The 14,484-nt window shown below is 46.8% G+C and overlaps 1 protein-coding gene across 4 annotated transcripts in view; it reads left to right on the plus strand.

The window, feature by feature from the left end:
* The first annotated feature begins 530 nt into the window (after window positions 1–530).
* Window positions 531–14,484, plus strand: part of EXOC6B (exocyst complex component 6B) — a 296,115-nt gene continuing 282,161 nt past the window's right edge. For all 4 annotated transcript variants that reach the window (XM_058024491.1, XM_058024492.1, XM_058024489.1 and 1 more), the window contains exon 1: window positions 531–680. In XM_058024491.1, the coding sequence (XP_057880474.1) occupies window positions 568–680 (113 nt within the window). In that variant the 5' untranslated portion in view covers window positions 531–567. The remainder of the gene's footprint in view (window positions 681–14,484) is intronic.

Genomic DNA, 14,484 nt, shown 5'->3' on the forward strand with positions numbered 1-14,484 from the left:
ACAGTGCCAAGGGACTCTGTCATTCACGGAGATGTCCAAGCCATGGGGCTCTGTCCTCTCACGGAGGAGGACACAGGGACAGTGCCATGGGGCTGTGTCCTCTCCTGGGAACAGCATGGGGACAGTGCCATGGTGCTCTGTCATTCACGGAGATGTCCAAGCCATGGCGCTCTGTCCTCACGGGGAGGACACACGGCTGTGTCCCCTTCATGGGTACAACACCCTCCCCACCCAATCTCCCGCCGCTCCCCCAGTCCCGGGGCCGCGCTGCTCCGTCCGTCCCTCCCTGGGCGGAGCGGCCGCGCAGGCCCGGCCCCCTCCCGCACTACATCTCCCATGGTTCCTGGCGCGGCGCGGGCCCCTCCCGCACTACATCTCCCATGGTGCCGCGCGGCCCAGCCCCGCTCCCGGACTACATCTCCCATGGTTCCTGGCGCGGCGCGGGCCCCTCCCGCACTACATGTCCCGTGGTGCCCCGCGCGGGTGGCGGAGCGGGGCCGAGCAGCCCCGGCGGTGCCGCTGGCGGCCGGGCCGGGCCGGGCGGGGCCGCGCAGGTGGAGCGGCCCCATGGAGCGGCCGAAGATGGCGGAGCTGGAGAGCCTGGAGACGGCGGCGGAGCACGAGCGGATCCTGCGCGAGATCGAGAGCACCGACACGGCCTGCATCGGCCCCACGCTCAGGTGCGGGAGCGCGGGGGAACCGGGCGGGGAGCGCGCATCCTGCTCCGCTCGGGGGGATGCGGGGGGCGCTCCCGGCGGGGCTGTGCGGGGTCACCGGGGCAGCGCCGCCCGTGCCCTGTGCCAGCCGGTGTCACCGTGTCACCCCCGGGCTGCTCCTTTGTTCTCCGAGCCCCCCGGGACAGCCCCGCTCCCTGCCGGGGTTCGCCCCTTCCCCGCTCCGTCACGTCCTTCCCGTCCCTCCGGAGCCGCCGTTCCCGGGGTTCGCTTTGGGCAGCGCGGCTCCGGCCCCGGTGCCCGGTGTGGTGTTAGTGGTCCGATGAGGAATCGCCCGATTTCCTAAAAAATGGCATTATTTTAGATCAGTTATCCACATCCGTGCCCTGTTGTGGCTTGCTGGACCAAGTCAGCATCGCTACCCTGAGATAATTTATCCATCCTTGTCAATTCCCCCCATCCTTGTCAATTCCCCCCATCCTTGTCAATTCCCCCCATCCTTGTCAATTCCCCCCATCCTTGTCAATTCCCCCCATCCTTGTCAATTCCCCCCATCCTTGTCAATTCCCCCATCCTTGTAATTCCCCCGTCGTTCCCCGCCCTGGAAGTGCTGCAGAAGTTCTCTCAAGGACTTGGAGTCCCCCCGAAGCGTTTGCCGAGGCAGGTGTGTATGTGATACCCCAATGGATGGGGGGATTGTTTGTGATACCCAAACGGATGGGGGTAATTCCAGCTCCTCCCGGTCACCGGGAGCATCACGGAAACCCTCAGCAATCCCGGGGTTAAACCGCGAGCAGATAACGCCGTTATCTCGGAGCTCAGCTCGGTGCCTCCGGGAGGGGAATTCGGGCTTTGGGCTGCTCCGCATCAGCCCCAGCTGGGCAGGGCTGGCTGCACTCAGGGCTGGAGCTTCCCCTGGATTTATTTCTGTTCCCAATTTCCCCGTTGGAACCCCTGGAGCAGCCCCTGGGGCCTCTGTGCCCAGCCAGGCTCGGAGCTCTGGGCTTTGCAGCGATGCTGCAGCGCTGGCACCGAGCTGGGCACGGAAACTTTGGGATTTATGGAGCAGCAGAGCCCTGGGTGTGCTCCAGCATCGCCCATCTCCTGGTTTATTGGGAATTCTTGCACTTTGCTTCCTGGAGTTCTCCCGTGAAGCTTCTCAAGGCAAACTGAGCAGTGGGAATGAGATTTATTATTCTGCAAAAACTGGTTTGGATGGGTGGGAGCTGCCAGGGTGAGGAGTGTGGGTGGTTTTTTTCCATTTCAGAGGACAAAAAGCGCAGCTGATCTCGTCTCTTGATATTGAAGTTAGGTGAGGAGCTGGGTTTGATGTGGAGCTTTGCATTTCCACAGGAGAAACACAGAACTCGCTTGACTCTGTTAAATATCCGGGCTGGGAAGGATTTGAGTTTTATTAATTCACTGCTGGATGTGGGGAACGTTTAATTATAATTAATGATCAGCAAGAATGGCAGAGTTAAACTGGCCCAGCTCGGGGTAAACACCCGAGGCAGGAAAAGAGGATGGTGGAAACTTTATTTTTATTTTTATTTTTTTTAGAAAAGGTGACTCATTTCTTGTGGGCATCATGGAATAATTGTGTGTCCAGAAGCCAGGCTGGCTTCTCTTCCAGGAACTCCCAGGGCTCAGCTCAGGGCCAGGCTGGAGTGCTGGGGCTTGGGTTGGCAGAACTGGGCTGTTACTGATCCCTTGGCTTGGCAGAATTGGGCTTTTATTGATGCAGAACTGGGCTTTTATTGATTTCCTTTGGTTTCCAGAATTGGGATTTTATTGATGCAGAACTGGGGTTTTATTGGTGTGGAATTGGGCTTTCATTGGTTTGTTTTTGTTTCCAGAACTGGACTTTTATTGGTTCCTTTGATTTGCAGAATTGGGTTTTTATTGGTTCCTTTAGTTTTAGAATTGGGCTTTGGCTGGTGCAGAATTGAACTTTTACTGGGTTTTTTGGTTTCCAGAATTGGGTTTTTATCAGTTCCTTTAGGTTTCTAGAATTGGACTTTTATTGATTCCTTTGGTTTGCAGAATTTGGTTTTTATCAGTTCCTGTCCGCCCTTGGTTTGCAGAATTGTGCTTTTTTGGTTCAGAATTGGGTTTTTATCGGTTCCTGATCCCTTTGGTTTGTAGAATTAGACTTTTAATAGTGCAGAATTGGGTTTTTATGTATTCCGTTGTTGTGCAGAATTTGACTTTTTTTGGTGCAGAATTGGGTTTTTTTTTGACTCCTTTGGTTTGCAGAACTTGGCTTTTTTCAGTTCCTGTCCCCCCTTGGTTTGCAGAATTGTGCTTTTTTTGGTTCAGAATTGGGTTTTATTGGTTCCTGATCCCTTTGGTTTGTAGAGTTTGACTTTTAATGGTGCAGAATTGGGTTTTTATTGGTTCCTTTGATTTGCAGAATTGGGTTTTCATTGGTTCCTTTAGTTTGTAGAATTGGGCTTTTACTGGTGCAGAATTGGGCTTTGACTGGGTTTTTTGGTTTCCAGAATTGGGTTTTTATCAAATCCTTTAGATTTCTAGAATTGGACTTTTATTGATTCCTTTGGTTTGCAGAATTTGGTTTTTATCAGTTCCTGTTCCCTTTGCTTTGCAGAATTGTGCTTTTGTTGGTTCAGCATTGGATTTTATTGGTGCCTGATCCCTTTGGTTTGTAGAATTAGACTTTTAATGGTGCAGAATTGGACTTTTATGGGTTCCTTTGTTGTGCAGAATTGGACTTTTATTGGTGTAGAATTGAACTTTTATGGGTTCCTTTGGTTTGCAGAATTGTACTTTTATTGGTGCAGAATTGGGCTTTTATGGGTTCCTTTGGTTTGCAGAATTGTACTTTTATTGGTGCAGAATTGGGCTTTTATGGGTTCTTGACCCCCTTGTGCAGAATTGGCATTTTATAGATGCACAATTGGGTTTTTATGAGTTCCTGACTCCGTTGGTTTGCAGATTTGGCCTTTTATAGGTACAGAATTGAGCTTTCATCAGTTCCTGACCCTTTTGGTTTGCAGAATTGGGCTTTTATTGATTCCTTTGGTGTCTAGATTGTACTTCTGTAGGTGCAGAATTGGGTTTTTATGGGTTCCTGGCTCCTTTGGTTTGCAGATTTGGCCTTTTATTGCTGCAGAATTGGGCTTTTCTTCATTCCTTTGGTGTGTAGAATTGTACTTCTGTAGGTGCAGAATTGGGCTTTTATGAATTCCTGACCCCCTTGGTTTCCAGAATTGGGCTTTTATCGACTCCTTTGGTTTGCAGAATCGGCATTTTGTAGATGCAGAATTGGGGCTTTATGGGTTCCTGACCCCTTAGCTGTGCACATTTGGCATTTCATAGGTGCAGGATTGTGCTTTTATTGGTTCCTTTGGTGTGCAAGATTGTCATTTTATAGCTGCACAATTGGATTTTGTCACTTCCTGGCCGCTGGGGACATTCCCAGGGCTCAGATGGGAGCTGCAGGGCCCAGCACATGCCAGGGGCACAAATTCCTGCCAGGAGGGGCCTCCTTGGGGTCCCTCCCAGCTCTGCTCCAGCGCGGGGAGCAGCCCAGCCCTGCTGGGGACGGGAATTGGGGACCCCAGTGGGGGATTTGGGATCCTGGTGGGCACTGGGGACCCCAATGGGGGAATTGAGGACCTCTCTGGGGCAGTGGGGACCTCTGTGAGGGGCCCTGGGGATCCCAGTGGGGGAATTGGGGATCCCAGTGGGGGAATTGGGGATCCCAGTGGGGGAATTGGGGATCCCAGTGGGGGAATTGGGATCCCAGTGGAGGAATTGGGGATCCCTGATGGGGGAACTGGGGATCCCTGATGGGGGAATTGGGGATCCCCGCTGGGGAATTGGGACCCTGCTGGTGGCACTGGGGACCCTGATGGGGGAATGGGGACCCCAGTGGAGAACTGGGGACCTCACTGGGGGCACTGGAATCCTGATGAGGGAATTGGGATCCTGATGGGGCACTGGGACCCCACTGGGGAAATTGGGGATCCCTGATGAGGGAACTGGGATCCTGATGAGGGAATTGGGACCCCACTGGGGATCCCTGATGGGGGAATTGGGACCTCACTGGTGGCACTGGGGATCCCTGATGGGGGAATTGGGGATCCCCAATGGGAGGAACTGGGGACCCCGCTGGGGAATTAGGACCCCACTGGTGACACTGGGGACCCTGATGAGGGGCACTGGGACCCTGATGAGGGAACTGGGATCCTGACGGGGCACTGGGACCCGGATGGGAGAACTGGGGACCCCACTTGCTGGCACTGGCAGTGCAGCCCAGTGCTCTGTGCCCTGCCAGGGCTCGGTGGCACTGAGGGACCCCGAGCTCAGCACGCTGGGATGCTCTGGGATCCAAGCCAGGATGTTCTCCCTGCCCTCCAGCCTCTCCTAATTACACCCTGCTGCTAATTACATCTCCTGCTCTCATTGCCCTTCTCTCTTACACCTGAATTTCCAGAGGGGTTTGGGGTCCCCTCTTGGTCTGGGCTTGGGAGATTCCTTTGATTCTGCAGGGTCAGAAATCCTGTTAGGGGAAGAGAAACTGTAATTCAAAACCAGCTCTTGGCTGACTGGGATACCCCCAGTGCTGTCACTTTTATTGTGTGCAATTGAATCTTTGCTTTCTGTCCCCTTGAGCTGGGGTTTGTATTTAGAGATATATAATATATATAGATTATATATGGATATATATTTATATGTTTTATATATTTATATATTTTATATATTTTTATATATTTATATATTTTTATATATTTATATATAAAATATATTTATATATAGAAGATGGAATTATATTTATATATAGATATATTTAAAATGTTTTAGTATGATGTATTACAAAATAAAAACGTTTGAAGAACTTTCTCTAACCTAAAACCAGCTCTTGGCTGTGATACCCCAGGGCTCTCATTTTTATTTTTGTTTATTGAAGTTTTTTCTTTCTGTATCCTTGAGATGAGTTTTGTATTTAGAGATATTTTATATATATATTTTTTGAATATATTTTATATATTTATATATAAATCTCTATATATTTATATATATATATATACACAGATATATTTCAAAATATTTTTAATATGGTGTATTACTAAAAATGTTTATAATAAAAATGCTTGAAGAAATTTTTTTAACTTAAAACCAGCTCTTGGCTGTGATACCCAGGTGCTCTCATTTTTATTGTGTTTAATTAAAATTTGTTGCTCTTTCTCTCCCGTTGAGCTGGGTTTTGTATTTAGATATATATATTATTTATATATATATTTATATATGTATTATTTTATATCTTTATATATACAAATATTTTAATTCTTATATATTACAAAAATGTTTGTAATAAAAATGTTTGAAGACTTTTTAGGGGAAGAGAAACTTTCTAACTTAGAGTTAGCCAAGAGCTGGTTTTGATACCCAAGTGCTCTAATGTTTGTTGTGTTTAATTCAAGTTTGTTGCTCTTGCTGTCCCTTCGAGCTGGGGTATGTATTTAGAGATCTATTTATTTATATATTTATAGAGTTATATTATTTTTATAGAGATATATATTCATATATAGTTATTATATATATTTATATAGTATATATATTCTATATAATCATATATAAATATATATTTTATATAGATATATATTGATATATTTAAATATTTTTAGTATTAGATATTACAAAAATGTTTGTAATAAAAATGCTTGAAGGTCTTTTAGGGGAAGAGAAACTTTCTAACTTAAAACCAGCTCTTGGCTAACTGTGATACCCCAGTGCTCTCATTTTTATTGTGTTTAATTGAAGTTTGTTGCTCTTTCTGCCCCCTTGAGCTGGGGTTTGTATTTAGATATATATATATTTATAGATATTTTATATATATTTGATATATTTATATATGTTAATATTTTACATAGATATATATTGCTATATTTAAAATAATTTTAGTATTATATATTACACAAAATATTTGTAATAAAAATGCTTGAAGACCTTTTAGGGGAAGAGAAACTTTCTAACTTAAAACCAGCTCTGGGCTAAGTGTGATACACAAGTGCTTTCATTTCTTTTATGTTTAATTAAAATTTGTTGCTCTTTGTGTCCCCTTGAGCTGGGGTTTGTATTTAGAGATTTATATATGTGTATGTATATATATATTTTTTATAAATATATGAAATATATACACATATAATTATATAGATATATATAGATATATTTAAATATATTTCGTATTATATATTACAAAAAATATCTGTAAGAAAAATGTTTGAAAAGCTTTTAAAGAAAGAGAAACCTTCTAACTTAAAACCAGCTCTTGGCTAACTGTGATACCCCAGTGCTCTCATTTTTATTGTGTTTAATTGAAGTTTCTCGCTCCTTCTGTCCCTTTGAGCTGGGGTTTGTATTTATTTTTGTGTTATATATTACAAAAACTGTTTGTATTACTTTTAATCAGTGCTGGCCTGTGTCATTCTAGAGATGGGTGACAGTGGGGTTTCCTTATGGCACCCCATAAAATGGGAGTAAAACCTCACCCATTTCCCTGCAATCTGAGGGCTGTCCCAATAATATCTGAATTTAAAAGCAGTTTAAGTCATTTAAAAGCAGTTTAAATAATTTAAAATCAGTTTAAATAATTTAAAGCAGCTTTTATTCTCCCCCTGGGGACGTTTTGCTGTCCTTGCTGCTCTGCAGTGTCCTTGCACACCTGGTGTCACCTCCTGGCTCAAGCCCAGCCTGGATTAAGTCACTTTTTAATCCTCTCTGCTTCAGCACCCTGAGCTGTGCGAGCCCTGCAGAGCCCTGGGCAGCTCCTGCAGCATCTTTAAGCCGCCTTTGATAAATTCCAGAGGTTTTTAATCAACATTTGAGGAGTTAAAGCAGCCCTGGGAGCCACCCAGGTGCGCTCACCGTGGTTTTGTGTCTTCTCTCTGCTTTAAAATCCCATCAGGCTGCAAACCCCTCCTGCTTTCCCTTTCCCAGCAGGAATTGCCCCGGTCCCAGCAGGAATTGCCCCTCTCAGTGGTTTCATTGCCCTGCCAGCTCAGCTGTGGCTCCTGTCCCTGCACCTCTGACTGCAATTCCCTGCCTGATTTTGTGGCTTTTTTCTTCCTCTTCAAACAATTTCCTGGTGATTCTTTTTATTCCCTGCCTGATTCTGTGGCCTTTTTGTCCTCTTACGATTATTTCCAGGTGATTCTGGTTATTCCTTGCCTGATTCCATGCCTTTTGTGTCCCCTGGCAATGATTTCAGGTGATTCTTGTTATTCCTTCCTTGATTCTGTGGCTTTTTTTTTTTGTAATCTTCAGATGATGTCCAGGTGATTCTTGTTATTCCTTGCCTGATTCCCTGGCTTTTTTTTTTTTTTTTCTTTTCAAATTATTTTCAGGTGATTTTGTAATTCCATGCCTGATTTTGTACCTTTTAGTCCTATTCACGTGATATCCAGGTGATTCTTGTTATTTCTTGCTTGATTCCATGACTTTTTTTATCCTCTGGAAACAATTTCCAGGTGATTCTTGTAATTCCCTACTTTTGTGTCCTCTGGAAATGACATCCAGGTGATTCTTGTAATCCCCTGCCTGATTTTGTGCCTTTTTGTCCTATTCACTTGATATCCAGGTGATTCTTGTTATTCCTTCCTTGATCCTGTGGCTTTTTTTCGTCTTCTTGCAATGATTTCCAGGTGATTCTTTTTATTCCCTGCCTGATTCTGTGGCTTTTTTTGTCATCTTCAGATGATTTCCAAGTGATTTTTGTAATTCTCTGCCTGATTCCCTGGCTTTTTTTGTCCTCTTCAAGTGATTTCCAGGTGTTTCTTGTTATTCCCTGCCTGATTCTGTGACTTTTGTCCACTTCAAACAATTTCCAGGTGATTCTTTAATTCCCTGCCTGATTCTGTGGCTTTTTTGTCCTCTTCAAATGATATCCAGGTGATTCTTTTTATTCCTTACTTGATACTGTTATGTTTTTTGTCCAAATTATTTTCAGGTGATTCTTGTTATTCCCTGCCTGATTCTGTGACTTTTGTGTCCCCTGGAAACAATTTCCAGGTGATCCTTGCAATTCCTTGCTTGAGTCTTTGGCCTTTTTTGTCATCTTCAAATGATTTCCAGGTGATTCTTGCAATTCCCTGCCGGATTCTGTGGCATTTTGTCTTCTTCAAATGATATCCAGGTGATTCTTGTAATCTTGTAATTCCTTCCTTGATTCTGATGCCTTTTTTTGTCCTCTTCAAATGATTTCCAGGTGATTTTTGTTATTCCTTGCCTGATTCCCTGGCTTTTTTTTTTTTTTTTTTTTGGTGCTTTTCAAATAATTTCCAGGTGATTTTTGTTATTCCCTGCCTTTTGTGTCCTCTTCAAACAACATCCAGGTGATTCTTGTTATTCCCTGTCTGATTCTGTGACTTTTGTGTCCCCTGGCAATGACAGCCAGGTGATTCTTGTAATTTCTTGCTTGATTCTGTGACGTTTTTGTCACCTGGCAATGATTTCCTGGTGACTCTTGTTATTCCCTGCCTTTTGTGTCCTCTTCTAATTATTTCCAGGTGATTCTTGTAATTCCCTGCCTGATTTTGTGACTTTTTTGTCCTCTGGAAACAATTTCCTGGTGATTTTTGTTATTCCCTACTTTTGTGTCCCCTGGCAATGATTCTTGTTATTCCCTGCCTGATTCTGTGACTTTTTTTGTCCCCTGGCAATGATTTCCAGGTGATTCCTGTACTTCCCTGCCTGATCCTGTGGTTTTTGTGTCCTGCAAGCAGCTCCTCCCTGGGTTTTGTTCCCTCCCAGGCATGTGTTTGCTTTCCAGGCTGTTCCTTGGTGCTCTTTATCAGCCCTGTTTGGTGTTTCCCAGTGCCCTGCAGGAGAATCAGGAATGTTCTACCTGGGCATGGATCAGCCAGGCTGGGATTTCAGCCAGAATCGTGGAGATGTGAAACTCAGGAACAGAAAATGGGAATTTTCAGGGATCAGAGCAGTGAAAGGAGGCTCAGTGAGGTCCTGGGCAGCTCCTGAGTGGATTAAGGCAGGGCTGGGATTAAGCTGAGCTCCCTAATTCCTGCCTCAGCTCCTGCCTGGCCTGGGTGTTTTCCGTGGCCATTCCCTGCTTGGCACCTCCCTGTGCCCAGCTGGGACACTCTAGCTCCTCTTTTTTGGTTTTTTTTTTTTTGTTTTTTTTTTTTTTTTTTTTAGGATTATGTGTATATATTTATTAGCATTATTATTTCCATAATATTATGTTATGTTAGGATTGTGTTAGATATTTGTTATTTTTAGGATTATGTGTATTATATTTATTAGGGTTTTATGTCTGGGGTGGTTGACACATCAGGGAATCCTGGAGTGGTTTGGGTGGGAAGGGACCTTAAGGATGATCCTGTTCCTCCACTTTCCACTGTCCCAGGTGGATCCAACCTGGATTGGGATCAGGGGCAGCCCCAGCTGCTCTGGGAATTCCATCCCAGCTCCTCCCAGCCTGGAATTTTTGCTCCTGAGTTCGGGCTGGTGCTGTGGACAGGGAATGTTCTCTGGGTTATTTTCTGCTGTATTTTCCAATGGAGCTGGGTTGGAATTCTGACAGTCCTGTGGCATCCAGGATTCTGGAGCTGAACTTGGAAAACTGAGCCCAGAAACTCCTGTGGCATCCAGGATTCTGGAGATGAATTTGGGAAACTGAGCCCAGAAACTCCTGTGGCATCCAGGCTTCTGGAGCTGAATTTGGGAAACTGAGCACAGAAACTGGTATAAAAGTGCTGGCAAACCAGAGAAACTCCAGGTTTGATACAGCAGTGATTTCTCAGTCATGTCAGGTGCTCTGCTTGCCATGCACAGTTTTGGATCTTGCTCGGTTCCTCTCAACTATAAAACAACCAACTTTTCCCACCTCACAGCATTGTGACTTTCAATTGCTCCTTAAAAGCATTTTGCACTTTAGCAAAGGACTTTAAAATTTTGCAAAAGGAATTTAAGGGAGGAAAAGTACCAAAACAACCCCCAAAAATTGTATTCAGTAGCTGAACACAACTTATTTCCTGTGTGCCACCCAGATATGGCTCAAGCAAGTCCTGGGATTCTTCTTTATCCCCTCTGGGCTCCCTAAAATGGAAGTTGTTTTACAACTTTCTAAAAATCTTCTGAGTTTTGCTGTTTCCCACAGCTGTCCCTTGGTACAGGATGGAGAAATTACCCAAAAAGCTGAAGGAGGTTTGGCTGTGGGCTATCCCAGATTTCCAGCCCAGGCAGGAGCTGGCACACAGGGATTTGTGGGGCCGGAGCCAGGACTGAGTTTTGGTGAATTTGGGGAAGTTCAGGAGCTTTGGGCAGGCACAAACCCGGCTCATTCCTGCTCATGGGGAGGGGTTTTGTCCTCTCCCACCTCCTGGGAGTTGTTTTCCAGCTGGATCTGCTCCCTCCACTCATGCTGGGCTCCTTTGTGGCTTCCCAGTGTCTAGACTGGCCCTGGGGTCTGGGGCTCTGGGTTCCAGCTGTGCTCTCACATCCTGAGCTCGGCTCTGTCCCTTCCCTGCCCTCCCCGAGTCTCTGGAATTCTGGTTCTGAATGAGCAGGGAGAGCACAGGGCAGGAGCATCCCTGGGACTGGAGCAGGGGTGGCCAGACTGTCCTAATTTGGGAATTCTGGTTCTGAATGAGCAGGGAGAGCACGGAGCTGGAGCATCCCTGGGTGGCCAGGCTGTCCTAATTTGGGAATTCTGGTTCTGGATAAGCAGGGAGAGCAGGAGGATCCCTGGGGATGGAAGCAGGGGTGGCCAGGCTGTCCCAGTTTGGGAATTTTGGTTCCCCTGGGTGAGCAGAGAGAGCACAGAGCAGGAGCATCTCTGGAGCAGGGGTGGCCAGGCTGTCCCAATTTGGGAATTCTGATTCTGAATGAGCAAGGAGAACAGGAGCATTCTTGGGGCTGGGATAGAGCAGGGGTGGCCAGGCTGTTTCAGTTTGGGAATTCGGGTTCCCCTGGATGAGCATGGAGAGCAGGAGCATCCCTGGGGCTGGAGCAGGGGTGGCCAGGCTGTCCCAGTCTTACAATTTTGGTTCCCTTAGATGAGCATGGAGAGCAGGAGCATCCCTGGAGCAGGGGTGGCCAGGCTGTCCCAACCTGGGAATTCTGGTTCCAGGGAATTCTGGTTCTAAATGAGCAGGGAGAGCAGAGTGGGAGCATCCCTGGAGCAGGGGGTTGGGTCCCAGCCTGGGAATTCTGGTTCCAGAATTCTTGGATGAGCATGGAAAGGATAGAGCAGGAGCATCCCTGGAGCTGGGATGGAGCAGGGGTGGCCAGGCTGTTTCAGTTTGGGAATTCTGGTTCCCCTGGGTGAGCAGGGAGAGCACAGAGCAGTTGCTTCCCTGGAGCAGGGATGGACGGCCAGGCTGTCCTAATTTGGGAATTTTGGTTCCCTTGGATGAACAGGGAGAGCAGGAGCATCTCTGGAGCAGGGGTGACCAGGCTGTCCCAGTTTGGGAATTCTGGTTCTGAATGAGCAGGGAGAACAGGAGCATCCTTGGGGCTGGGATGGATCAAGGGTGACCAGGCTGTCCCAGATTGGGAATTCTGCTTCCCTTGGATGAGCAGGAACATCCCTGGAACTGCTGGGATGGAACAGGAGTGGCCAGGCTGTTTCAGTTTGGGAATTCTGGTTCCCTTGGTGGTGAGCATGGAAAGGACAGAGCAGGAGCACCCCTGGAACTGCTGGGATGGAGCAGGGGTGGTCAGGCTGTCCCATCTGGGAATTCTGGTTCCAGGGAATTCTGGTTCCCTTGGGGGTGAGCATGGAGAGCACAGAGCAGGAGCATCCCTGGGGGATGGAGCAGGAGTGGCCATGATAGTGGAACCCTGGAAAAAGTTAAAGATGGAATCTAAAATATCAGGCTTTGTGCTTTCCCAGATCAACTGCACCTGTGTATGATACATTATATAATGATTTATATTATTATATATGATATATATATAATTATATAAATCAGTATGATAAATTATATAATTGTTAGATGTGATGATTGTTTAGTAATTAAATGTAATTATTATATAACCATAAGAAGAATAGTGAGAAACTATGTTGGAAATTCAGAGAGGGGCTAAATTTATGTATACAATAGAACAATATAAGTTTAATAATTAACATGAAAGTTATGTAACGATAGAGTATAAAACATGATCATTTCGGATGCATGGTCGGAGTCAGATTTGGGTTGAATATACCCCTGACACCCAGAGCTCTTAATAAAAATCACCACATATAATCCCCCGTGATTATGTGTTTTTGAACACTAACAGCCAGGCTGTCCCAGTCTGGGAGTTCTGGTGCTGGATGAGCAGGGAGAGCACAGAGCAGGAGCATCCCTGCAGCAGGGATGGCCAGGCTGTCCTAATTTGGGAATTCTTGTTCCCCTGGATGAGCAGGGAGAGCAGGAGCATCCCTGGAGTTGGGATATGGAGCAGGGTGGCCAGGCTGTCCCAGCTGGGAATTCTGGTTTCCTTAGAGGAGCAGGGAGAGCAGGGATGGCCAGACTGCCCCAGTTTGGGAATTCTGGTTCCCCTGGATGAGCAGGGAGAGCAGGAGCATCCCTGGAGTTGGGATATGGAGCAAGGTGGCCAGACTGCCCCAGTTTGGGAATTCTGGTTCCCCTGGATGAGCAGGGAGAGCAGGAGCATCCCTGGAGTTGGGATATGGAGCAGGGTGGCCAGGCTGTCCCAGTTTGGGAATTCTGGTTCCCCTGGATGACCATGGAGAGCAGGAGCACCCCTGGAGCTGCTGGGATGGATCAGGGGTGGCCAGGCTGTCCCAGCCCGTCCTGGGTGACACGGGGACAACGTTCTGTGGTGCAGATGTGCAGAGGAGGAAGCCCAGCCCATGGATGAAGGGCTGCCCTGGGTTTATCCCAGGCTGGGGAGGGAATTCTGCTCCTCCTGGGACAGCCCTGCTGGGAGAGAGGAAGGAGAGCCTGGAGCAGCTTTGGGATGGAGGGGATTTTCCTTTCCTCGCTCAGAAGTGTCTCCTGAGGGTCCCATCATGAGGGAAATCATTGAAAAATCATCCCCAGCATCTGTAAAACCCCTGGGGCTGCACACTGAGCTGGAATCACACTGAGTGCTCCACACTTTGCCTGGGCTCCATGAATCCCATCCCCAGCAATCCCATCATTTTTTTCAGGCAGGAATTCAGGAATATCAGCACACTGAGCTGGAATGACGCTGAGTGGTCCAGACTTTGCCTGAGCTCTATGAATCCCATCTCTTTTCCAGGCACTAATTCAGGAATATCAGCACACTGAGCTGGAATCACACTGAGTGCTCCAGACTTGGCCTCGGCTCCATGAATCCCCTCCCCAGCAATCCCATCCCTTTTCCAGGCAGTAATTCATGGACTATCAGCACACTGAGTTAAAATCACCCTGAATGCTCCAGACTTGGCCTGGGCTCCATGAATCCCATCTTCAGTGATCCCATCCTTTTTTCAGGCAGTAATTAATGGAATATCAGCACACTGAGCTGGAATCACACTGAATGCTCCAGACTTTGCCTGAGCTCCATGAATCCCATCTTCAGTGATCCCATCCTTTTTTCAGGCAGGATTTCAGGAATATCAGCACGAGTTAAAATCAAACTTTTCCTGGGCTCCATTAATCCCAGCAGCCCCACCCCTTTTTCCAGGCAGTAATTCAGGAATATCAGCACAGTGAGTTAAAATCACACTGAGTGCTCCAGACTACGTGGGCTCCATGAATCCCATCTCTATTTTCCAGGCAGTAATTCAGGAGTATCAGCACAGTGAGCTGGAATCACACTGAATGCTCCAGACTTTGCCTGGGCTCCCTGA

The sequence above is a fragment of the Melospiza georgiana genome, chromosome 5, assembly GCF_028018845.1.
Source record: "Melospiza georgiana isolate bMelGeo1 chromosome 5, bMelGeo1.pri, whole genome shotgun sequence".
Taxonomy (NCBI): Eukaryota; Metazoa; Chordata; class Aves; order Passeriformes; family Passerellidae; genus Melospiza; species Melospiza georgiana.